General features: G+C 36.0%; 1 protein-coding gene across 1 annotated transcript in view; it reads left to right on the top strand.

Annotated features, from left to right (window-relative positions):
- PTPRQ (protein tyrosine phosphatase receptor type Q) overlaps positions 1–24,663 on the top strand; it is a 206,486-nt gene that overhangs the window by 35,271 nt on the left and 146,552 nt on the right. Inside the window, exons 11-17 of the mRNA XM_059081625.2 lie at positions 1,215–1,376; positions 1,480–1,659; positions 2,264–2,371; positions 2,516–2,797; positions 12,739–12,921; positions 13,276–13,377; positions 17,292–17,412. Of these exons, the coding sequence (XP_058937608.1) occupies positions 1,215–1,376; positions 1,480–1,659; positions 2,264–2,371; positions 2,516–2,797; positions 12,739–12,921; positions 13,276–13,377; positions 17,292–17,412 (1,138 nt within the window). The remainder of the gene's footprint in view (positions 1–1,214; positions 1,377–1,479; positions 1,660–2,263; positions 2,372–2,515; positions 2,798–12,738; positions 12,922–13,275; positions 13,378–17,291; positions 17,413–24,663) is intronic.

Here is a 24,663-nt window from a genome sequence, read left to right on the forward strand (position 1 = left end):
TACAGCAAATGGAAATGCCACACAGGCAGGAGCTGGCCCCTCCTAACCCATCTGACCTTCCTCGGAGAGAAAGTAGCACCCTAGAGTCTCTAGCCAAGCTGCATAGACAATCAGTTATTACAGTTGCCAAAGCAGGTGTGATGGGAAGGGATTAACATATCTTCAAATCATTTACAGGCCTCACACTCTCTGCAGTTTTTGACTAATAGGTTTTCAAATGTCACTGAAGGTAAATAGGTCAGAAAGTTACAACTCTAGTGCATGGGGTGATAAACAGGTGTAGGTGACCCCAGTGATGTGGTGATGTCATTAGTGTATACGCTTGCTCTTCAGGGTCAATGGATCTTATTGTCTCTAAAAAGAGAATGTCATATATAGCGAATTAAAAATACTTGGTTAGAAGACACAAATCTAAATTATCTCTCTGGTTTTTCTAAAATGCTAAGTGAGGAAAAAAAATTTTCTTACTGCTTTTTCTCTGATTTGTTCCGTTCCAAATTAAAAGTGTTATTTTATTGATGATGGAATTAGGCAGAAGTATCACATTGAATTTAATATATGTTTATTTCATTCATTGATCTGTTTTTCCTGAGCAAAGAAGACTTAATTTTTAGAAGGCACTAAAAATTAAGAGGCCCATGATTTCTGATGTAGATGTTTCCTTAAATACTTTGTTTGGCCTAAATGCTAATTAACATTGTAAGCGCAAGTTCTAAAAAACTAACATTTTCTGAAATCCTTGTCCAGACATATTTATGTGGCAGTTTTATAAGCATGCTTGCTTTAAATCACTAATGGATTTAGCAAATGTGTGGCAAATTTTGAGTCCAAGTAAAACCTTATTTCTATGATTTTCAAATTATAACGCAGCATTGACTTATAATATTTCAATGTGATATTATTGCCTAATGGTCTTTTCAGAAAAAACTCCTAGCCTGTCATTTTTAGAAAGTTATATTTTCTCAAAACACTAATCTCTTGTTCCGGGACAGTGTATAACAACTAGCAAAACTATATTATGATCACAAACTATTTATGTACATTGTTGGGGTATATTTGGCATATGTATTATTAATTATATATCTACCTTTCATATAAAGGATTACATGGAGAGATTAATGAATAATGTGAAATGGGATTTAAAATTTCACTGTGTGAGCAAGAATGATCTTGATCACAAAGCCAAACGTTTTTAAAAAACTGATTTCAAATAGGAACTTCAAGGAATCAGTATATCGCTGACATTGCTGCTGAACAGCTGTCTTACGTTATCAGGAGACTTGTACCTTTCACTGAGCACATGATTAGTGTATCTGCTTTCACCATCATGGGAGAAGGACCACCAACGGTTCTCAATGTTAGGACACGTGAGCAAGGTAAGAATGTATTTCCTTTGAAATAATTACCTGCAAATATTGCTCTTGTACACTGTAATACTTTTCTTTTCATTCATATTAACTTTTCACTCTTCTTCTCAAGTGCCAAGCTCCATTCAAGTTATAAACTATAAAAATATTAGTTCTTCATCTATTTTGTTATATTGGGATCCTCCAGAATATCCTAATGGAAAAATAACTCATTATACAATTTATGCAATGGAAGTGGATACAAACAGAGCATTCCAGATGACTGCTATAGATAACAGCTTTCTCATAACAGGTAGAACAAAGTTTTGTTTCAACATTCTTTTTCTGATGGAACATACACATCTCTCTATGCCGTTAAACACAGCAGGGCACGTCTTGCATCGTTCCAGATTTTGTTGTGCTATGCTCCCATGGATATCTTGAAAAATACTTGCAGAAATTACTTGATTAGATGTGTTTTTCTTTAACTATATTTGTCTGCAAATAAAGTCATCAGATAACAGGTATCCTAAGGATATACTCTTAACCTAGGGGATTTTATGCCTGGTACATCAAAATAACTCAGCATTGATGGCTTGATTGATTGTATGTGACAATCAGCTGAAGCAACTGAGCTGACATGGTGTTTGTGCCAAATCAACTGTACTCCTTGCAGTGTGCCAAAAATGATTTCTTCAGCCTCACATGATTGCCTTAATATTTTAGGAAAAAACTAAAACGTCATCAAGATGGAAAGGCTCTCATCCCAAGGAAGTTTGGGAGATTGGGATTATAAGGAGGCTGATTTAGAGAACCAGTCTCCCAAATAAGTTATTTTCACTAGTCCTGTGTGAAATGGCACTAATACAAGACTATTATTTTAAGGACTTTAAACAAATTGCCTGTTGTCCTTATAGGGTTAAAGAAATATACAAAATATAAAATGAGAGTGGCTGCCTCAACCAGTGTTGGAGAAAGTTCTTTGTCCGAAGCAAATGACATCTTTGTGAGGACTCCAGAAGATGGTAAGAGTATCGGGTGCAGTTTTAATAAAAAGAAGCAAATGGTGTTGCATGCTTATTGCCATCTACCTCATGCTGCCTTTAGTGTCTGAAGTAATAAGCATGAAAAAAATACATGTATTTAAAGTTTTGGTTTTTTTCCCCCAGAACCAGAATCATCACCTCAAGATGTTGAAGTTATTGATGTTACTGCTAGTGAAATAAGTTTGAAGTGGTCACCACCTGAGAAACCCAGTGGGATAATTGTTGCTTATGAAGTGCTCTATCAAAATATAGATGCCTTATTCATGAAGAACACCTCAACGACAAACATAATTTTAAGAGACTTAAAACCTTACACCCTCTATAACATTTCTGTAAGGTCATATACCAGATTTGGTCATGGCAATCAGTTATCTTCTTTACTCTCTGTAAGGACTTTGGAGACTGGTAAGTTTTTGTTTGTTTAATACATAGTAAGGAAATAAACATGGCTGATAATTGCCATATTGTTTATATTTTACATAACCTAAAGTCTGTCATTCTGTTTTGTATAATCCAGGAATTTATATGCTCTGGTAAGGTGTGGGAAAAGGCTTGCTGTGCAAATTTTTTAAGTCTGATTTACATATAAGGGAACTCCAGAATAAAAATCAGTGATTTTTTTTTCAAATGAAATACCTTGAGAAATCAAAGGTCTTTTCAGTGTACCTATAAATTTGGTTGCTTTCAAATTAGGTAATAGCAGAGACACGTTCATAAGAGTAGACTCCTATACTATATATAATCTGTATACATTCTCTATACATCCATATACATCTATCTATAGATATAGATGTATCTATATTTATACATATATATGTATAGATGTACATATATGTAAAGCTGAATGTAGGTGTATATCTGTAGATGTATATAGATGTATAGAGACTATATATATAAATTCTATACATACATATGTATGTGTGTGTATAGACACATACATATATCTACATAATTCTTTTTTTAAAAAATTAATTAATTTATTTATTTAATTTTTGGCTGCGTTGGGTCTTTGTTGCTGCGCGCGGGCTTTCTCTAGTTGCGGCGAGCAGGGGCTACTCTTTGTTGTGGTGCGTGGGCTTCTCATTGCAGTGGCTTCCCTTGTTGTGGAGCACAGGCTCTAGGCGCGCGGACTTTAGTAGTTGTGCATGGCCTCAGTAGTTGTGGCTCATGGGCTCTAGAGTGCAGGCTCAATAGTTGTGGCACACAGGCTTAGTTGCTCCGTGGCATGTGGGATCTTCCCGGACCAGGGCTCGAACCCGTGTCCCCTGCATTGGCAAGCAGACTCTTAACTACTGCCCCATGAGGGAAGTCCCTACATTCATTTTTTTGGTAATTAAACTTGTTTTTATTTAGAAATTGTAATATCAGTTATGTTAACACAGTATATAAGCCATCTCAAAGTTGGATAACATAAACTCTTTTTTAAAATAGAGGAAAATAAGGTTTCTTTAAATATATTTTAAATAAAAATAATTTGATTATTTGGGGAATATATTCTTTGATGAAGCTGTTATAGTCTATATACATTCTTGAGGTATGTGTATGGACAGAGGTGCAGAGTCTGAGCACAGAAAGGACATGCCTGGAGAAGCCTTACAGAGGAGGTAGCATTTGACCTGAGTCTTAAAGAGTTGGTGGAATGGACATTATAGAGGTTGTTGGGTGGCCAGGGGATGTATCCCATATAAAGGAAATAACGCAAGCAAAGAAGTAATTGTGTTTCAGTGATGCAAGAGCAAATAGCACAAAGCAAGACATTTGCCTGATGATCTTAGTGCACTGTTTATATTATGTTTATAGTCATATATTGCAGCATCACTTTTAGGCCAGCTCCGTAAAGTTACTGTTTTATCCCTGCTTTGTAAAAAATAAATATTTATTGCCTAGATACTGGCTGAACCATATGGAGTTGCCATCCTATATGTCATAATTGGCCAAATATCAACAATTTCTTATGATTCAGACAGATGCCATAGGTGAGGCCTTGTCCCTGACCTTGAGGAACTAAGAATCTAGTAAAGTAGCTTACCTTTGAGCAAAAGTATCCTCTTGAGACTGGTCACAGAAATTAATAAAATTGACCATAGAGGATGACAGTAGTTGTAATGGCAGGAATAAGAGTGTAATGAAAAGAGCATTTTTTATTATTATAAGTTATCCATTATAGTGCAATTTAATTGATATTATATATATCAGCATACTTCATTACTTTTATAAATATTGTACTTAAAATAAGTATTTTTGAGAAAAAATATCTACTCTACCTGGTTTCATTTTACACCATGTCAAGGAATGAAGCATATTTTAAGTACCTGCAACATACCATTGTGGGCTCTTCTATTGGCTTTCACCAAAATTGCCTTTTTAATTCCAGAATAAAACAATAAGGTATTATTATCTTCATTCCTAATGAAAAACTGAGGTCTCAGAAGTTTATCCTTTCAACAAATATTCAACAATAATTTACAGTATACCAACCCTTACTGGGCTATATTAGCACTGTAAAAGAAAATGGATTTCCACCCTCCTAAATTTAATATAAATTACTGGGTGTTTCATAGGCAATGGAATCTACATTAATGACTTTTCCTAGATCATGTTTGCTACAGTTGGACCACCGAGTTGAGTTCTTTTTGCAAAAGAGGAAGCTATAATTTTAAGCAGTCTCAAGGTGTCATTTGAAGCAGGATGTGCTCAGGAGCAACTATCTGTTTGTTCCCAGGGCTCAATATTCTTATTAAATACAATAAATACACCCCCTACTCTTACTATAAAAAACAAGATGCCACTTTTCAATATTGTTTCATGAGAAATTGAGAGCTATGCTAACTCAGTAATGTGTTAATGCTGCTAATTACAAATAAGAGTACATTATTTGTTCAGATGTTTTATCTTGCTTATTTTACTAATGCTTGGAAGTAAAATACTCTCGTGTTCAAGCAGGAAAGATCATTGTAAGGTTGCTCTCGTGTGTGTGTGTGTGTGTGTGTGTGTGTGTGTATTGAATGTGTGTCTGTGTGTTTATGTAAGTTTTAAGTATAGAATGTGCAGTTGATAAACTTGAGATTAGCTTATACTTTCTCATACTTAGGGCACAATAACCACATGAAAAACACTAAGTTCCCATACAAATTACCCTTTGATGATCTATATATGTATATTTTCTTTCCTTTTCTAAGACATAACTTTCTTTACAGTAAAGCCTTTAACCCAATGCTTTGAATAAGTGATTTGGGGCAACAACCACTAATGGATAGTACCTTAGATGTTGGTCAAAGGTCTGTGTAGGGCTGTATACATTTATTCATGTTAATGAATGGCATTTATTACTTTCTCTATATAACACTAAAACTATGTATGCCAAACAACAATCTTTTGGCATACTCAGGGTAACTTCCCACTTTCTATTTTAGGATCTTCATGACCTAAATTATTTTTTTTTAAATTTTTTAAAAGATCCAGCTTATTCCAACTGTTATAATAATTTTTATTCATGAGTTGTCTATTTTACGTGATACTTCTACAGTTGGAAACACCATGCTATTTCTGAAAACTTTAAGTGCATCATTACTCTCCAAAATCACTTGTTATTAAGTCTGTCTTGCTTTATTTTCCCTGAAGATCCAGCATTGGTTATCCCCTAAGGATAAAAGAATAAAAATGCAAAGGATATCAGCCTTGGGTCAGGGATGCATATTTGTATCCTGACTACTGGTGGAAGGCAGTTAACTCCAGAGGGACAATTTAGCAAATTCCAATGAGAATTTTTCAAAATCGGAAGTTATACTGAGTTATAAAATTCAAGCAAGCATCACTAATTCTTTTTTTCTTGCAATTAAAGAGCTCTTCAATTCAGTCTTACTTATTTTCCTTAGCTGTAAATTTCTTTCTTGTTTTAAAATATTTTCTGTATCATTTTGAGCATATTTATTCACTCACTGAACAGATTTTTATGGATTCCATATCACGTGCTACCACTGAACTAGGCGCTATAGTTACAGCAGTTTATAAGGCAAAATTTCTATCTTCCTGGAACTTAACATTCTAGAAGGGTCACAGAAAATAAACCAGGAGACAGATAATATTTATGATTTTTGGTACTGGCAAATTCCTTGAAGAAAAAATATCAGGGAAAGAAAAGAGAGAGTTATAGAATAGTGAGCAGGCTGTTTGAGATAGAAGACTGAGAAAAGGCCTCTCTGAGGTTATATTTACCTAGAGATATTAATAATGTATGAGATTTAATTAGATGAGGATAAGGAAGAAAAGTGTGCCAGAAAGAGGAATAGCCATTACCAAGTTCCCTGAAGTGGGAAGGCACTTCATGTGTTTGAGGAGAAGCAGAACATTTCTGTCATTTGAGCAGTGTGAGCTATGGGGATAGGATTAGCAGATGAGGAGGGAGAGAGGCAGGCAGAGGTGGACAATGCCAATTCTTAGGTGCCATACCAAGACATTTAGTGTTTAATTTTCATGTGAAGCTATTGGAGAATTACGAGACAAGAACATGATATGATTTGCAGTTTTAGAAGATTGCTGCTGAATATACTGGATGTGGGAATAAAGAGGAAACTCAAGATTTATTATTAGGCTTTTGGTCTGAGTATCTTGGTGAATGAGGTGCCATTTACTGAGATGAGGACGTCTGGGGAAGAGATCAGGCTGAAAAATTCAGAAGTCCGTGTTTTGAACATGTTTGAAATAGTCAAGTGCCTATCGTGAAAGCAATTGGCTGTATAAGTTGAAAACTCAGGGAAAGGATCCAGGGTTGAATATACAATTTAGAGGCATCATCACATCTCTGGTATTCAAGGTCAAGGGATGAGGTACACTACATCAGGGTGAGTGTAGAGAGAGAAGAAAAGAAGCATACAACTATGTCCTCGAGCAATAGGACATGGAGACTTTGGGATGTCAGGGAGGAGCCAGTAAGGTAGGAGGAAAATCAGGAGAAGGTCATGTCTTAGAAGTCAAATGAATAGATATTTTAAAGGAGAAGCAATTTATTTCCTATGTCAAATGGTGCTGATAGTGAAGTAAGATGAGGGCATGCGGTTGATTCGTGGTTTGGCAAGATGGAGTTCACTGATGACTCCATGACAGTAGGTTTCATGGTTAAAAATGGGGGGAAATGCCTAATTGAAGTGGGACTTAAGAGAGCATGATAGACAAGAAAGTGGAGAAAGTGAGGAAAGGCACATTTTGAGGAATGTTGATATAAAGTGGAGGATAGAATGGAGCAATAGCTGATGTATGTATACAATGATAGAAATAATTCAGTGAAGAGAGAAAAACTAAAAATACAACAGAGAGGAAAGAATGTCAAGTCTAAAGTCTGACTAGGTAGATGGAGTGGAATCTAGTGCTGAAGTGGACTAGGTTTTAGAAAGGAGTAAGGAGAGAAGGCAGTTAAAGGAAGAGAGGTGGTAGGAACGTATGTAGTCCTCTTCTGAAGGTTATTTTCTCAGTGAAATTAGAAGCAAGTTTATCAGCTTCGAATAAGGAAGGAGAGGAGATATTGGATGTTTGTGGAGAGAGAATATGGTGAAAACATACATAACAGAGGAGACTGAATTAGCTAAAAAATAGATAGGCTGCCAAGCAGTGAAAAAAGATTGATTTGAGATTTGAGGTTATAAATTAAAGTAAGGCTAGTGAGCATGGAGTGGTATTTTATTCAGACATTTTTAGCTGTTATATTGCAGATGTAGAACTAGCCCTGAGTTCAGTTTAACCTAAGTTGGAATCTTGCAAGAAAAGTAAGATAGAAAAAGGAGTTTCTGGAGATTGCTAGGGAGTGATTTTAGTGATAGAGTGTGGACTCTGACCTGAGTAAGTAGGGAGATGAGGACATAAGGGAGGTGATGGGCAGTGAAGATTTGATGAGGGTCAAAGACTTGTTGGATTGTCAATACAAGGGCCAGTCAGCTGGAAAGATAGGTGGTTGCCAAAGAGAGGAATACTGACAGTTACTGGTAATGACAAGCCCTCAAGTGTTGCCATGAAAGCTAGTGGTTAAAGTGAGGTGGAGGAAAAGATTATTGAAATTATGGAGCTCGAGGAATACAGAGTCCACGGAATAGCACAGAATCATTTCCATCAATGTTGACATCTCTGAGAGTGGTAGAGAGGAAGTCAGTCATAGAGGTGATAAACTTTTTTAAGACGTGTGGAGAAGTGGAAGAGTACCACTAGGTGATTGTCTTAAAGGAGGGGTAACACCTCGAGTTTTTCAGGAAGAAGAAGAATAGCTCTGGATATGGCAAAGAAAAGCATAAATACTTGACTTCCAGGCCCTGTGGTTATAGGAATGATGAGAGAAAACAAATAGCTATCTGTTACCCAAGAGTGCTGAGTTGTAGTGTTCTCAAGCAGTTCCAAGATTTCACTTAGAGCCAAAAGGCTAAGAAAGCATTCAGAGTAGTTGTGGAGGATTTTTCTCAATTTAATGGTTTGGCTCGGAAAGATAGTAGAGAAGATTTTGAGTCTTTGGGAAGGGATAGTAGGATTATATTGCTATATATTGCTATATCAAGTTATGTATTGAATTGCAGTTCTTCCCAAAGTTTTAGAAATATCAACATTCTTATCTCAGTTTTTCCTCTTAAGTGTGCTTTAGATGCAATGCACTTCGTAACAGGTAACAGTGGGGGTGAGGGGGTACTGTTTCTACATTTTTAAGGCTTTTGTATTTTCTCTACTAAATTTATTAGTAGCATTTTTTTTTTCCTGCGGTACATGGGCCTCTCACTGTTGTGGCCTCTCCCGTTGCGGAGCACAGGCTCCGGATGCGCAGGCTCAGTGGCGAACCCATGTCCCCTGCATCGGCAGGCAGACTCTCAACCACTGCACCACCAGGGAAGCCCAGTAGCATTTTTTATATCCATTGTATCTAGACTACCAATAAAAAAGGTTCTGTTCTTTCTTTTGAAAGGAAAGGACTTATATCAGGACTCTATAATGGCAATAATATGCACATATTTAGTTTATGTTGTTTAACCATCAAGTTAGTCATTATTGTTACTGTTCTATGAAGGCAATTTTAAGCCAGTATCTTTCCAACTGTAATCTTTCATCTCCAGCAAATATTTTTCTGCTTAAAGTACATTGTTTACACTTTCATCTGTTGAGGTTGCATTGATGGCTTTCTCTCTGTTTTTGATTGTCTGAATATGCTTTTATTTTGCTCTTGTTAATTTTTCTGGGTTTAGAATTCCATTAGTTTTTCAACTGAGGTCACTTTTCTGTTTAATTGTCATTCCTGTGTAGATGATCTGTTTTCTTCCTGGTGCTACTAAGATCTACTCTTCTTTAGTATTCTGTATTTTCACAATGATGTGTCTAAATATGAGTTTTTAAAATTTATTTAATTTATTTATTTTTGGTTGCATTGGGTCTTTGTTGCTGCGTGCGGGCTTTCTCTAGTTGTGGGGAGCTGGGGCTACTCTTCGTTGTGGTGCATGGGCTTCTCATTGTGGTGGCTTCTCTTGCTGTGGAGCACGGGCTCTAGGCACGTGGGCTTCAGTAGTTGTAGCACGCAGGCCCAGGAGTTGTGGCTCACGAGCTCTAGAGCGCAGGCTCAGTAGTTGTGGTGCATGGGCTTAGTTGCTTCACAGCATGTGGGATCTTCCTGAACCAGGACTCGAACCTGTGTCACCTGCATTGGCAGGCGGATTCTTAACCACTGCTCCAACAGGGAAGCCCCTAAATATGATTTTTTAAAGAAAATTTTGCTTGGGATTTATTGGGATTTCTTGTTCTGAAGCTTGATATCTTTCAACAATTTTGATCAGTCCCAGCCATTATCCCTTCAAATATTTCTTCTTCTTCATTTTCTCTACTTTCTTAGTCCCCTTTAGTATATCTTTTATATGTCTTAACTGCCTTTTTATATTCTCTACATTTTCTTTCTCTGAGTTACTTTTTGATAATTTATTCAATACTATAAATTTTTTTGCTAAAATTTTTACTATATCCAATCTGCTTTTTTGTGCATCAAGAGAATTTTAATTTTAGTTATTTTTTTCCTATTCTACAAGTCCTATTTGGTTCTCTTTCAAGTCTGCTTGGTTATTTACATCATTATCTAAAGAATTCTTTGCTCATAGTTTCAAATGTTTGATTTCTTGAAATATATTAAACATTTGTATTTTTATTCTTTGATAACTTCAATATCTAAAGTCTTTTGAAGTCTGACTGCTCTGTGTGTGTGTGTGTGTGTGTGTGTGTGTGTGTGTGTGTGTGTATGTGTGTGTGTTTTCCTTTTTCTTTGCTGGCTTTAAGTATTGGTGCCTGATTTGCTTGTGTTTTGTGACTTTTATCAGTGAGTTCATGTTCCTTGAAACTTCATCTGTGGGAAATTTATGTAGAATGAGTTGAAGTTGAGTTTCTTCCAAGAAAATGTGTGTTTGCTTCTGCTAGTTGCTTTTGAGTAATGGCAACTCAAATTCATTTTAATTTATATTCTGAAGTAGAGGTCTTTTCAGGCTATATGGGTAGCATGGATTTAGGCCACACATGCTCATAGGGATAGGCTTACAGTTCCAAAAATGTTTAATTTTTCTTTCTATTCCACCTCTTCATCCAGAGGAGTGGCAAGAGGAGAAAAGTTACTTTTCTGGCCTCTTTTGCACGGTGGGCTTACTTCTCACCCCCTAGTCCTTAAGAGTGAATACATCACATTGCACAAGCCTAGGAATTACCACTTACATTGAGTTCTGTGGTACTCTGAAGAAGCATTCAAGGTGCCCCTAGAGTTGGCCAATATCATGGCCCTAGTTGAAATTGCATTCTTTTGGGGTTCCAATTCTTGATGTAGGGGTATCCTTTATCCTTCTTCTAGCCCAAGGTTTTATATTCTTTTTCTGGCACTCTACACTGCTGTTAATACAGAAACTCAAAGTCACCAGGATTGACCAGTACGCTCCAAGGCAGAGCAGGCTTTAGTACCAGCTTCCATCTCAGGATTCTTGTTTTTACTTTGTTTTTTTGTTTGTTTGTTTGATTTTATTTTGTTTGGTTTTTTGCTTTTTTTTTTTTTTTTTTTTTTTTTTGTGCTATGCGGGCCTCTCACTGTTGTGGCCTCTCCCATTGCGGAGCACAGGCTGCGGACGCGCAGGCTCAGCGGCCATGGCTCACGGGCCGAGCCGCTCCGCGGCACGTGGGATCTTCCCGGACCAGGGCACGAACCCGTGTCTCCTGCATCGGCAGGCGGATTCTCAACCACTGCGCCACCAGGGAAGCCCTGCATTTGTTTTTGGACCATCAGAAATTTCTAACTCCCTTGTCAGCTCTGCAATTCCTTACATGACAAGAAAAATGTTAATTTTATGCAGTTTTACTTCTTTTAATTGTAATAGTCATTCAATTTAGTGTTTATTCCAGTATTTTGGCAGAATTGGAATCCCATATGTACTATTAGTATTTGAATATATGTAGAAAACCATTTTGTGACCGTTACATTCAATATAATGAGAACATTAGTAGATACAGAAAACTAGTGTTTTATTTATTGATATCCTGTATCCTTAGTAGACTGTTTTGTTACCAGGTTATTATATGCAGCCTTATATCTAGGAGAGGATCCTTGTCTTGTCATAAATCTTGTTGTATATCAAAACTAATCTATTAATCATTTATGTATTATTATCATTATTAATGAAAGACAGAATCAATTTTTAAGTGTTTTTCAGTCCTCCTTCTTGTATAGTTAGCCCTTTGTATCCACAGATTCAACCAACTGTGGATTGAAGATATTTGAAAAAAAATTGCAGTGAGTTCCAAAAAGCAAAACTTGAATTTGCTGCATGCTGGCAGGCAACTATTTATATAGCATTTCCATTGTATTTACAGTTATTTACATAGCATTTATACTGTATTAGGTATTATAAGTAAACTAGAGATGATTTAAAGTATGCAGGGGAATGTCCATGGGTTATATGCAAATACTATGCCATTTTATATAAAACTTGAGCATCCTTGAATTTTGGTATCTGTGAAGGGGTTGGGGGTGAGGGTCTAATTCACTGCAGATACCAAGGGACCACTTTATCTGCATGTACTGCAATGTAAGACAGTTTAATATAGTCTCAGGTATTTTAATAAAAATGTCATCCTATAAACATTCTGTAGAGTTGTAGTATGAATTTTCTTTGAAATGAAATTTGTCTTAAACAGTTGTAAGTGCTATAATTTACCCATATTTTACTGCATTTAGGATGTTTATTATAATCGCACTCTAATGAATGTTCATGTATACATATCCTTATCCATTGGAGCGAAAACTTCAGCAGAATGCACTATTAGGGTGGGATTGTTTTATGCATGTATATTTTTGTTTGTTTCAGTGCCTGATAGCGCACCAGAAAATATTACTTACAAAAATATTTCCTCTGGAGAGATTGAGCTATCATTTCTTCCCCCAAATAGTCCCAATGGAATTATACAAAAATATACAATTTATCTCAAGAAAAGTAATGGAAATGAGGAAAGAACTATAAATACAACCTCTTTGACCCAGAACATTAAAGGTAAAAATATATATAATATTGGATATTTACATTTATTTTGACAGAGTGGCCACAAAATATTAGTTTGTTGTTATATTAGAAATGGTAAGTGTGATTAGCTTTATAAAGGGCTAAATTCTGGCCTTCTGGTAAATATACTAGAAGTTTATGGCAGGTCATATGAAAGACTACTCTAAGTCAGTTCTTTTCCACATTTTTAAATATTTTGTCTTCGTAATAGGAGTTACTATTCCAAGAACTACATTTTCATTTAGTTTTTACTTTTGAAAGAGTGTTAAGAGACATTTCATAGTTTGCTTCTTGCATATAATTAAGGGACATTTTGTAAGTCTTATCTATTTTATTTCTATTTAGGACTGAAGAAGTATACGCAATATATAATTGAGGTGTCAGCTAGTACACTCAAAGGTGAAGGAGTTCGGAGTGCACCCATACGTGTGCTGACTGAAGAAGATGGTAAGTATAGCAGTGAATAGTGATATATTTTGAATCCATCACATTTCAAAAAACATGTATACAGAATGAAGATATAAGAATTCTCAAGCCTTGGGTAGCACTTGTGTGCTGCACCAGCTTTATACAGATTTCATTGTCATGGTTTAAAAGAAGCTTGCAAAGTCAGATTTGTGTTCAGTAAAATCAGATATAAAATGCATTTTTTTTTATTCTGATGTCATCCATGCTCTGTAAAAAAAAACCTCAGTAATATTTTTTTCCATAGGAATTTTTAAGGCTAAAATCTTGGTGCGAATAGTTTGAATGTCAATCAGTATATGTTATGACTGTGTTTTTCAACTTTAACATTCATAAGAATAGACATTTACATAAGTTTTGTAGTAGATTCTGTTATGTCAACCTGCAACATTTTTTTATTGTTATTAGGATTAGCTTGCTAATGACTTCAGGCTATTTTCCAGATTTCTCTACATAATTTGCCAAGATGCTATTCCTGAATGTTAATAGCCTTCATATTGAATATTTAAGCATACATTTTCCTAACCTGAATAAAATCAACTTTACTACTGAGACCACTTTACAATACTACTTCACCAAGTTATAGGCATATATCATGCTAAGAAAATTACTTTTGAAAGATATATTTGGGATTTGGATTTACATTTTATGTTTTTTACATTGGATATTTTTGAGAATGTTATTTTTCTTCTGTAAAAGAAAGTCCCATTGCGAAGAGGGATAGGTCTGGATGTAACTTGTGTTTGTAGAATATCTTTTTTCACCCTCTCTGGTTTCCCCAACTTCACACTAAGCTGCACTCTGTGGTTCAGATTCTAGTCATTCACCAGGACAAAATGTATGTTACTTACTTCTAGAAGAAGAAAGGCTTTTCTCTGCATTTTTCTTACTTTGCTCCAAGTAATGAAGTCTTCAGAAGCCCCCTTCCCTCATTTCAGGTCCCTCTGTGTTTTCCCCTCCACCAAAATACTTCACCAAAGCATCCTGGTAAGGTGATCTACCAGGGTCAGAAACTGGTAGATCTTAGTTTCTACCCCCAGTTCTAGAAACTTAGAACTGGTCGCCCCAGTTTCTAAGTCTTCTCATGGGTTAGTCTTCCTTAGTTATTGCCTCTACTTTCCATGCTTGTTTCTTCAGCAAAACTCACCTGTCCAAATTTTCATTTTTTTCATGGATTCTTCTTGCTCTCAAAGTGAAAATTAACCAAATAAAAAATTTCTCCCAAAGAGACCATGGCTAAAGTCTGGGGAAGAAGGTTAGCTCTCCTTCTCTCTTAGGTGATGTCTAAGAAAGATGTATTAAATCATTTTAGCAATGCCCTAATAGACATAGTACCCTCTTTATTTCCAATCTAATGAAATAGTCCCTATAGTAAGAATTTGAGGTCTTATATGAAGGACCCTAGACCAGTAGTGAACATATATTTTGAACAGGCAGAGTTTATTACCACTCAAGTCAATAGTTTCAAATTATACTATGCATCCAAATTACCTGGGCTGTTAAAAATGCAGAGTCATGGTAAACTTCCATTTAAGTCCTTGGCCCAGTTATTGATATAATTGCTAAGGAATAGGGTGAAGAACAAGACCTCTTTTAGAAAAATTATAGCAAATCTAGAATGGAGAAAGGTCTGAGAAGCTTTGCTTTATTGGGTAGTAGGAGCTCCTTGCCTTCATGGAGCTTGAAGTTCAGCAGAAGAGATGTAAATTTGACAAATGTGTAGACAAGTAATTTTTATTATTCTAATTACTGGTTTAAGTGTTCACCAGGACCAAAAACAAGGAACTTTAGCTACTCTGAAGCATCCAGGAAAATGTAGCTGATTAAGTTATGTTTAAACTGTGACCTGAAGACAGACAAGTAGAGGGAGGGTGAGGGATAGGAAAGATCATGCCAAGCAGAGTGAGTAAGAGCCTTACGAAGACCCTTATCTATCCTCATATGCTCTGTCTTGATGACTTGGATAGATTGCAAAAGATATTGCATTTATTTAATCTAATTTTTCCAATTTCATTTTTTAAAACTGCAATTCTGAATACAAAGGTTATTTTAACAAATGCTAAAATGATTGAAACTTAGTCTGCTATAGTAGATATTCAGTATTTTATTTAAAAAGGCATGTTAATTACATTTATTTAGCAATAAAATGTTTTACATAAAAAACCCCAAGAATATATTGAAGATTAAATATAAAACACCAAGAACTGATATTCCACATAAACATCTTAAAGCATATTATAGAAGAAAAATGCTTAGTTACAACATATAATATTCTATATCAGTACTAGTTTTGATTAAAATTCTTTTTTTCCAATAATAAACAAAAGTTAAGTTTTGCAATGATATTCAGAAAAAAAATATTCTAGGTTTTTGTTTTGACAGATAAAAGAGAGTTCTTGGTTAGAGGTAATTCATATCTTGGGAAATAGACATCTCCAAATGATATATGGATCCTTGCGATAATATTTGTTAGCATTTTTATTATAGTGCCAGTGAGAATACCAACTGAAAATATAAATTAGCTGTCACTGTTACTCTATAGAACTCATAAAACTTTTCTCTGCTCAATAAATTAAAAAAAAAAAAAAAAAAAAAAGACTGTTGTGGGCTTCCCTGGTGGCGCAGGCGTTGAGAGTCCGCCTGCCAATGCAGGGGACATGGGTTCGTGCCCCGGTCGGTGAAGAACCCACATGCCGTGGAGTGGCTGGGCCCATGAGTCATGGCCGCTGAGCCTGCGTGTCCGGAGCCTGTGCTCCATAACGGGAGAGGCCACAACAGTGAGAGGCCCGCGTACCGCAAAAAACAAACAAACAAAAAAAACAACAAAAAACCTGTTGTTACCAAAATAATGAAAACACACACACGTATGTGTACACTATAGTGGAGATTACTCAGAAAATCAGAAAGAAAATATAATAATTCAGGCAGCATTTTCTCCAAGTTATTGGAAAAAGTGATTTTCACAAATACTAATCTATAGCATTGTTCAAAGATCTGAATAAATTCTCAGAATTTCTATTAGCTATGAATTCACTTTCCATGCATAACTGAAACAGTGATCAGTGATCAAAATTGTAGTAAATTATACCCCTTTACATGGAAAAAAAATGTGTTAATATTCTAAGACATTACTATGCTGTTATACAGGAGCTGAGAAGTGCCATTCTAAATGTTTTATCTAAGTGGAAATATAAACTTGCTAATTAGTTTACAGTAATTTTTTTAGTGTTTATTCAATTCAGAATGGCTAAAATATTTAAATCCTTACACTATTATAACACAATTAGAAGTAGACCCTAAAATGTCTATATTCTTGTTTATATGCTACATTGGCATTTCCTTTGTAACCCATTCAACTTTGAAGGCTCAATGAACAGATTTTGATATTATTTTGCAGTTTAATGACACTACTGAAATTGAGGAATGTAGTTTTCATTTGTGAGGTCTGTCATTTTAATTGCTCTCACAATGTTATACTTATCACTTTCCCACTTCTTGGATGCGTGTTTTTTTCCCATCTCTTTTTATTGTTTGTGGAGCTCTTTTATTGTATATTTATTCACCCCAACCAATAGTTTTATTTTTATTAGAGGATGATAATTTACCAAGATGTACTTGAACAGTAGGTAAATCACAATGACATAGCCCTTGTTCTTTTTTTCTCATGAAATATTTTTTTCCATTGAATCACAGAAACAGATGTTCTAACACCACCATGCAAAATCTTCTTTTATCATCTCATTTTGAAAGTAAACAGTCTCTCAAGCCCATGGAGAAAGGCACTGTACCTGATTCATTTACCAGAAAGTTCATAATAAAAATTTTGTGCATTTCTATTTTAACTTTTTCTTATATATATTTAATAAAATGCATTATCATATATTCTAACTTTTCAGCTCCTGATTCTCCCCCACAAGACTTCTCTGTAAAACAGTTGTCTGGTGTCACGGTAAAGTTGTCATGGCAACCACCCCTGGAGCCAAATGGAATTATCCTCTATTACACAGTTTATGTCTGGTAAGAATTTTTTTCTTTTTTGGAAATAGTTCTGAGAACAAGTATTAATCTGTAACATAATAGGAATGCAGTTTTTAAATTTCAGATTATGAAGGTACATTAGAAATCTGATTATTAATAGGCTAGTTAATATGCCTTTATGAAGAAACAACTTTTTCGTATATTACATAGAGGTCCAAGCATAGTCAGATAATGATTTTTGTAACTGAAGCAAAAAAATGTGTATTATGTGCAATTACACTAAAATTCTGCTATTCAGAGTCATGGACTGGTCAGCTTATGTGAATACGAGTGAATACAGAGGCTTTCAGTTTTACTCCAATATTCTCTATGCCACTGTCTCTTTAAGTTTCCTTGAGCAGAATAATTAAACTAAAATTTAACTAAAAGATAATTCTCCAGATATCTATTATTTAAGGTCAATTTTCCATTGAAATGTAAGCAGTATATTTATTTTTTACTGATCACCTTTACCCTAATTGCTGATTTATGAGTCAATCATGAAAAAGATGTAATCCTATAGTGCTTCTCATCATTTAACAACATGGCTATATTGCTTCATGAAAACTCAATAGATAAAAATGCTCACTTTGATCTGATATAAATCCTCATAGAAGGATTCACCACTCAATAACATATTTCCTAGTGTATTTTAAATATTTCAACTCAGAAAATACAATTTACATAATGCTTTATAGAACATAGGCATTTCTTACTTTTGTATTCCTCACTTGGAAGGTCCATCATTAAGAGGCTATGGTGTTTTTAAAAAGTCTATTCCTCGCTTTCCTAAATTAAGATTTCCCCCCCACCACAATGCCTGTTTATACCCTTTGCATACTGCTCCTTAGGACATGTCCTGTATTCTTCATTGCCTGATTAGTAGTTATTTTGCTTACTCTTTGGCAAAATTGGAAGTGACATGAGGGATGTTAGTGGGAAGAGAAGCAGTGAAAAGAAGGTAACCATTCCCCTCTATTACCCTACTCATTCATTTATCGATTCAGTTTCTCATTCCTTCATTCAGTAATATTCGTAGAGTATCTCTGTACCTGTGAACAAGGCCCCTGCCCTCAAGGAGCTCATATTCTAAAGAGCTAAGTGGATTATATACCCAGAAATTTAAAAATGAGGGGAAATAGGGGGAAAGAGGGCTACTTTTCATAGAATGCTTTGGAAGTCCTCTTTGAAGAAGTGGCATTGAGTTGTGGTCTGAATGCCAAGAAGGAGCTTCTTGTCAAGAGAAGATCTGCAGGAGGAGGGAACATCAACCGCATAGGCTCTGTGGGGGACACACTTGTCGTTTTGAAGACCATAGAGGAGGTCAGTGTTGCCGGAGAGAGAGACAGAGGAGAGTTATCCTGGAGAAGAGGGGGCCAACAAAGGTCAGGAGCTAAGCCACAGTAAGGATTTCGTTTTCATTTTAGTTGTAATGGGACTTACTAGAGAATTTCAAGCATCTTGGATACTTTATGGAGAATGAATTGCAGGAGGCAAAAGTGTTAACAGGGTTACTAGGTAGGAGATTACTTTAGGAGTCTGGGCCATGGATGATGCTGGGATGAAGGAAAGAAGTGGGCAACTTTTTATAACATTTAGGAAGAAGAGTTGATAGGATTTGATGAATGGATTGGCTGTGAGAATGAAAAACAAGAGAAACAAATCAATGGAATCAATGATGACTTCTAGATTTTTCTTTGTCTTTCTTTTTTTTAAAAATGTTTATTTATTTTCTTATTAGTCATCCATTTTATACACATGAGCGTATACACATCAATCCCAATCTCCCAGGGCTTCCCTGGTGGTGCAGTGGTTGAGAGTCCACCTGCCGATGCAGGGGACACGGGTTCGTGCCCCGGTCCGGGAAGATCACACATGCTGTGGAGCAGCTGGGTCTGTGAGCCATGGCTGCTGAGCCTGCGCATCTGGAGCCTGTGCTCTGCAACGGGAGAGGCCACAACAGTGAGAGGCCTGCGCACTGCAAAAAAAAAAAAAAAAAAAATCCCAATCTCCCAATTCATCACACCCCCACCCCCACCCGTCTACCGCTTTCCCCCTTGGTGTCCATACGTTTGTTCTATACATCTGTGTCTCAATTTCCACTCTGCAAACCGGATCATCTGTATCATTTTCTAGGTTCCACATATATGCATTAATATACGATATTTGTTTTTCTCTTTCTGACTTACTTCACTCTGTATGACAGTCTCTAGATGCATTCCTGTCCCTACAAATGACCCAATTTTGTTCCTTTTTATGGCTGAGTAATATTCCATTGTATATATGTATCACACCTTCTTTATCCATTCGTCTGTTGATGGGCATTTAGGTTGCTTCCATGACCTGGCTATTGTAAATAGTGCTGCAATGAACATCGTGGTACACAACTCTTTTTGAATTATGGTTTTCTCAAGGTATATGCTGTGTAGTGGGATTGCTAGGTCATATGGTAATTCTAATTTTAGTTTTTTAAGGAACCTCCATACTTTTCTCCATAGTGGCTGCATCAATTTACATTCCCACCAACAAACAGTGTAAGAGGGTTCCCTTTTCTCCACACCCTCTCCAGCATTTGTTGTTTGTAGCTTTTCTGATGATGCCCATTCTAACCAGTGTGAGGTGATACCTCATTGTAGTTTTGGTTTGCATTTCTCTAATAATTGGTGATGTTGAGCAGCTTTTCATGTGCTTCTTGACCATCTGTATGTCTTCTTTGGAGAGATGTCTATTTAGGTCTTCTGCCCTTTTTTGGATTGGGTTGTTTGTTTTTTTAATATTGAGCTGCATGAGCTGTTTATATATTTTGGAGATTAATCCTTTGTCCGATGATTCATTTGCAAATATATTCTCCCATTCTGAGGGTTGTCTTTTTGTCTTGTTTATGGTTTCCTTTGCTGTGCAAAAGTTTTTAAGTTTCATTAGGTCCCATTTGTTTATTTTTGGTTTTATTTCCATTTCTCTAGGAGGTGGATCAAAAAATATCTTGCTGTGATTTATGTCAAAGAGTTCTTCCTATGTTTTTCTCTAAGAGTTTTATAGTGCCTGGTCTTACTTTTAGGTCTCTAATCCATTTTGAGTTTATTTTTGTTTATGGTGTTAGGGAGTGTTCTAATTTCATTCTTTTACATGTAGCTGTCCAGTTTTCCCAGCACCACTTATTGAAGAGACTGTCTTTTCTCCATTGTATATCCTTGCCTCCTTTGTCATAGGTTAGTTGACCATAGGTCGTGAGTTTATCTCTGGGCTTTCTATTCTGTTCCATTGATCTATATTTCTGTTTGTGCCAGTACCATCTTGTCTTGATTACTGTAGCTTTGTGGTATAGTCTGAAGTCAGGGAGTCTGATTCCTCCAGCTCCTTTTTTTTCCCCTCAAGACTTCTTTGGCTATTTGGGATCTTTTGTGTCTCCATACAAATTTTAAGATTTTTTGTTCTAGTTCTGTAAAAAATGCCATTGGTAACTTAATAGGGATTGCATTAAATCTATAGATTGCTTTGGGTTGTGTAGTCATTTTTACAATATTGGTTCTTCCAATCTAAGAACCTGGTATATCTCTCCATCTGTTGGCATCATCTTTAATTTCTTTCATCAGTGTCTTATAGTTTTCTGCATACAGGTCTTTTGTCTCCTGTAGGATTATTCATAGGTATTTTATTCATAGGTATTTTATTCATAGGTATTTTACTCATAGGTGTTTTATTTTATTCATAGGTATTTTATTCTTTTTGTTGCAGTGGTAAATGGGAGTGTTTCCTTAATTTCTCTTTCAGATTTTTCATCATTAGTGTATAGGAATGCAAGAGATTTCTGTGCATTAATTTTGTATCCTGCAGCTTTACCAAATTCATTGATTAGCTCTAGTAGTTTTCTGCTGGCATCTTTAGGATTCTGTTTGTATAGTATCATGTCATCTGCAAACAGTGACAGTTTTACTTCTATTTCTCCAATTTGTATTCCTTTTATTTCTTTTTCTTTTCTGATTGCTGTGGCTAGGACTTCCAAAACTGTTGAATAATAGTGGTGAGAGTGGACATCATTGTCTTGTTCTTGATCTTAGAGGAAATGCTTTTAGTTTTTCACCATTGAGAATGATGTTTGCTGTGGGTTTGTCATATATGGCCTTTATTATGTTGAAGTAGGTTCCCTCTATGCCCACTTTTTGGAGAGTTTTTATCATCAATCGGTGTTGAATTTTGTCAAAAGCTTTTTCTGCATCTATTGAGATGATCATATGGTTTTTATTCTTCAATTTGTTAATATGGTGTATCACATTGATTGATTTGCATATTTTGAAGAATCCTTGCATCTCTGGGATAAATCCCACTTGATCATGGTGTATGATCCTTTTAGTGTGCTGTTGGATTCTGTTTGCTAGTATTCTGTTGAGGATTTTTGCATCTATATTCATCAGTAATAATGGTCTGTAATTTTCTTGTTTTGTAGTGTCTTTGTCTGGTTTTGGTATCAGGGTGATGGTGGCCTCATAGAATGAGTTTGAGAGTGTTCCTTCCTCTGCAATTTTTTGGAAGAGTTTGAGAAGGATGGGTGTTAGCTCTTCTCTAAATGTTAGATAGAATTCAGCTGTGAAGCCGTCTGGTCCTGAGCTTTTGTTTGTTGGAATATTTTTAATCACAGTTTCAATTTCATTACTTGTGATTGGTCTGTTCATATTTTCTGTTCCTTCCTGGTTCAGTCTTGGAAGGTTATACCTTTCTAAGAATTTTTCCATTTCTTCCAGGTTGTCCATTTTATTGGCATACAGTTGCTTGTAGTAGTCTCTTAGGATGCTTTGTATTTCTGCGATGTCTGTTGTAACTTCTCCTTTTTCATTTCTAATTTTATTGACTTGAGTCCTCTCCCTCTTTTTCTTGGTGAGTCTGGCTAATGGTTTATCAATTTTGTTTATCTTCTCAAAGAACCAGCTTTTAGTTTTATTGATCTTTGCTATTGTTTTCTTTGTTTCTATTTCATTTATTTCTGCTCTGATCTTTATGATTTTTTTCATTCTGCTAACTTTGCATTTTGTTTGTTCTTCTTTCTCTAGTCCTTTAGGTGTAATGTTAGATTGTTAATTTGAGATTTTTCTTGTTTCTTGAGATAGGATTGTATAGCTATAAACTTCCCTCTTAGAACTGCTTTTGCTGCATCCCATAGGTTTTGGACCGTCGTGTTTTCATTGTCATTTGTCCCTAGGTATTTTTTGATTTCCTCTTTGATTTCTTCAGTGATCTCTTGGTTATTTAGTTTAGCCTCCATGTGTGTGTGTTTTTTACATTTTTTTCCCTGTAATTCATTTCTAATCTCATAGCGTTGTGGTCAGAAAAGATGCTTGATATGATTTCAATTTTCTTAAGTTTACTGAGGCTTGATTTGTGACTGAAGATGTGATCTATCCTGGAGAGTGTTCCATGCCACTGGAGAAGAAAGTGTAATCTGCTGTTTTTAGATGGGATGTCCAATAAATATAAATTAAATCTATCTGGTCTATTGTGTCATTTAAAGCTTGTGTTTCCTTATTAATTTTCTGTCTAGATGATCTGTCCATTGGTGTAAGTGAGGTGTTAAAGTCCCCCACTATTGTTGTGTTACTGTTGATATCCTCTTTTATAGTTGTTAGCAGTTGCCTTATGTATTGAGGTGCTCCTATGTTGGGTGCATATATATTTATAATTGTTGTATCTTCCTCTTGGATTGATCCCTTGATCATTACGTAGTGTCCTTCCTTGTCTCTTTTAACATTCTTTATTTTAAAGTCTATTTTATCTGATATGAGTATAGCTACTCCAGCTTTCTTTTGATTTCCATTTGTACAGAATATCTCTTTCCATCCCCTCACTTTCAGTCTGTATGTGTCCCTAGGTCTGAAGTGGGTCTCTTGTAGACAGCATATATATGGGTCTTATTTCTGTATCCGTTCAGCCAGTCTGTGTCTTTTGGTTGGAGCATTTAATTCATTCACGTTTAAGGTAATTGTCGACATGTATGTTCCTAATACCATTTTCTTAATTTTGGGGGGGGTTTGTTTTTGAAGATCCTTTTCTTCTCTTGTGTTTCCCACTTAGAGAAGTTCCTTTAGCATTTGTTGTAAAGTTGGTTTGGTGGTGCTGAATTCTCTTAGCTTTTGTTTGTCTGTAAAGCTTTTGATTTCTCCATCGAATCTGAATGAGATCCTTGCCAGGTAGAGTAATCTTGGTTGTAGGTTCTTCCCTTTCATCACTTTAAGTATATCATGCCACTCCCTTCTGGCTTGTAGAGTTTCTGCTGAGAAATCATCTGTTAACCTTATGGGAGTTGCCTTGTATGTTATTTCTTGTTTTTCCCTTGCTGCTTTCAATAATTTTTCTTTGTCTTTAATTTTTGCCAATTTGATTACTATGTGTCTCGGCGTGTTTCTCCTTGAGTTTATCCTGTATGGGACTCTTTGCAGTTCTTGGACTTGGGTGGCTGTTTCCTTTCCCATGTCAGGGAAGTTTTCGACTCTAATCTCTTCAAATATTTTCTCTGGTCCTTTCTCTCTCTTCTTCTTCTGGGACCCCTATAATGTGAATGTTGTTGCATTTAATGTTGTCCCAGAGGTCTCTCAGGCTGTCTTCATTTCTTTTCATTCTTTTTTCTTTATTCTGTTCCGCAGCAGTGAATTCCACTATTCTGTCTTCCAGGTCACTTATCCGTTCTTCTGCCTCAGTTATTCTGCTATTGATTCCTTCTAGTGTATTTTTCATTTCAGTTATTGTGTTGTTCATCTCTGTTTGTTTGTTCTTTAATTCTTCTAGGTCTTTGTTAAACATTTCTTGCATCTTCTCGAACTTTGCCTCCATTCTTTTTCCGAGGTCCTGGATAATCTTCACTATCCTTATTCTGAATTCTTTTTCTGGAAGGTTGCCTATCTCCACTTCATTTAGTTGTTTTTCTGGGGTTTTATCTTGTTCCTTCATCTGGTACATAGCCCTCTGCCTTTTCATCTTGTCTATCTTTCTGTGAATGTGGTTTTTGTTCCACAAGCTGTAGGATTGTAGTTCTTCTTGCTTCTGCTGTCTGCCCTCTGGTGAATGAAGCTATCTAAGAGGTTTGTGGAAGTTTCCTGATGGGAAGGACTGGTGATGGGTAGAGCTGACTGTTGCTCTGGTGGGCGGAGCTCAGTAAAACTTTAATCCGCTTGTCTGCTGATGGGTGGGGCTGGGTTCCCTCCCTGTTGGTTGTTTGACCTGAGGCAAGCCAACACTGGAGCCTACCGGGGCTCTTTGGTGGGG

Source organism: Kogia breviceps, chromosome 12, assembly GCF_026419965.1.
Source record: "Kogia breviceps isolate mKogBre1 chromosome 12, mKogBre1 haplotype 1, whole genome shotgun sequence".
Classification (NCBI taxonomy): Eukaryota; Metazoa; Chordata; class Mammalia; order Artiodactyla; family Physeteridae; genus Kogia; species Kogia breviceps.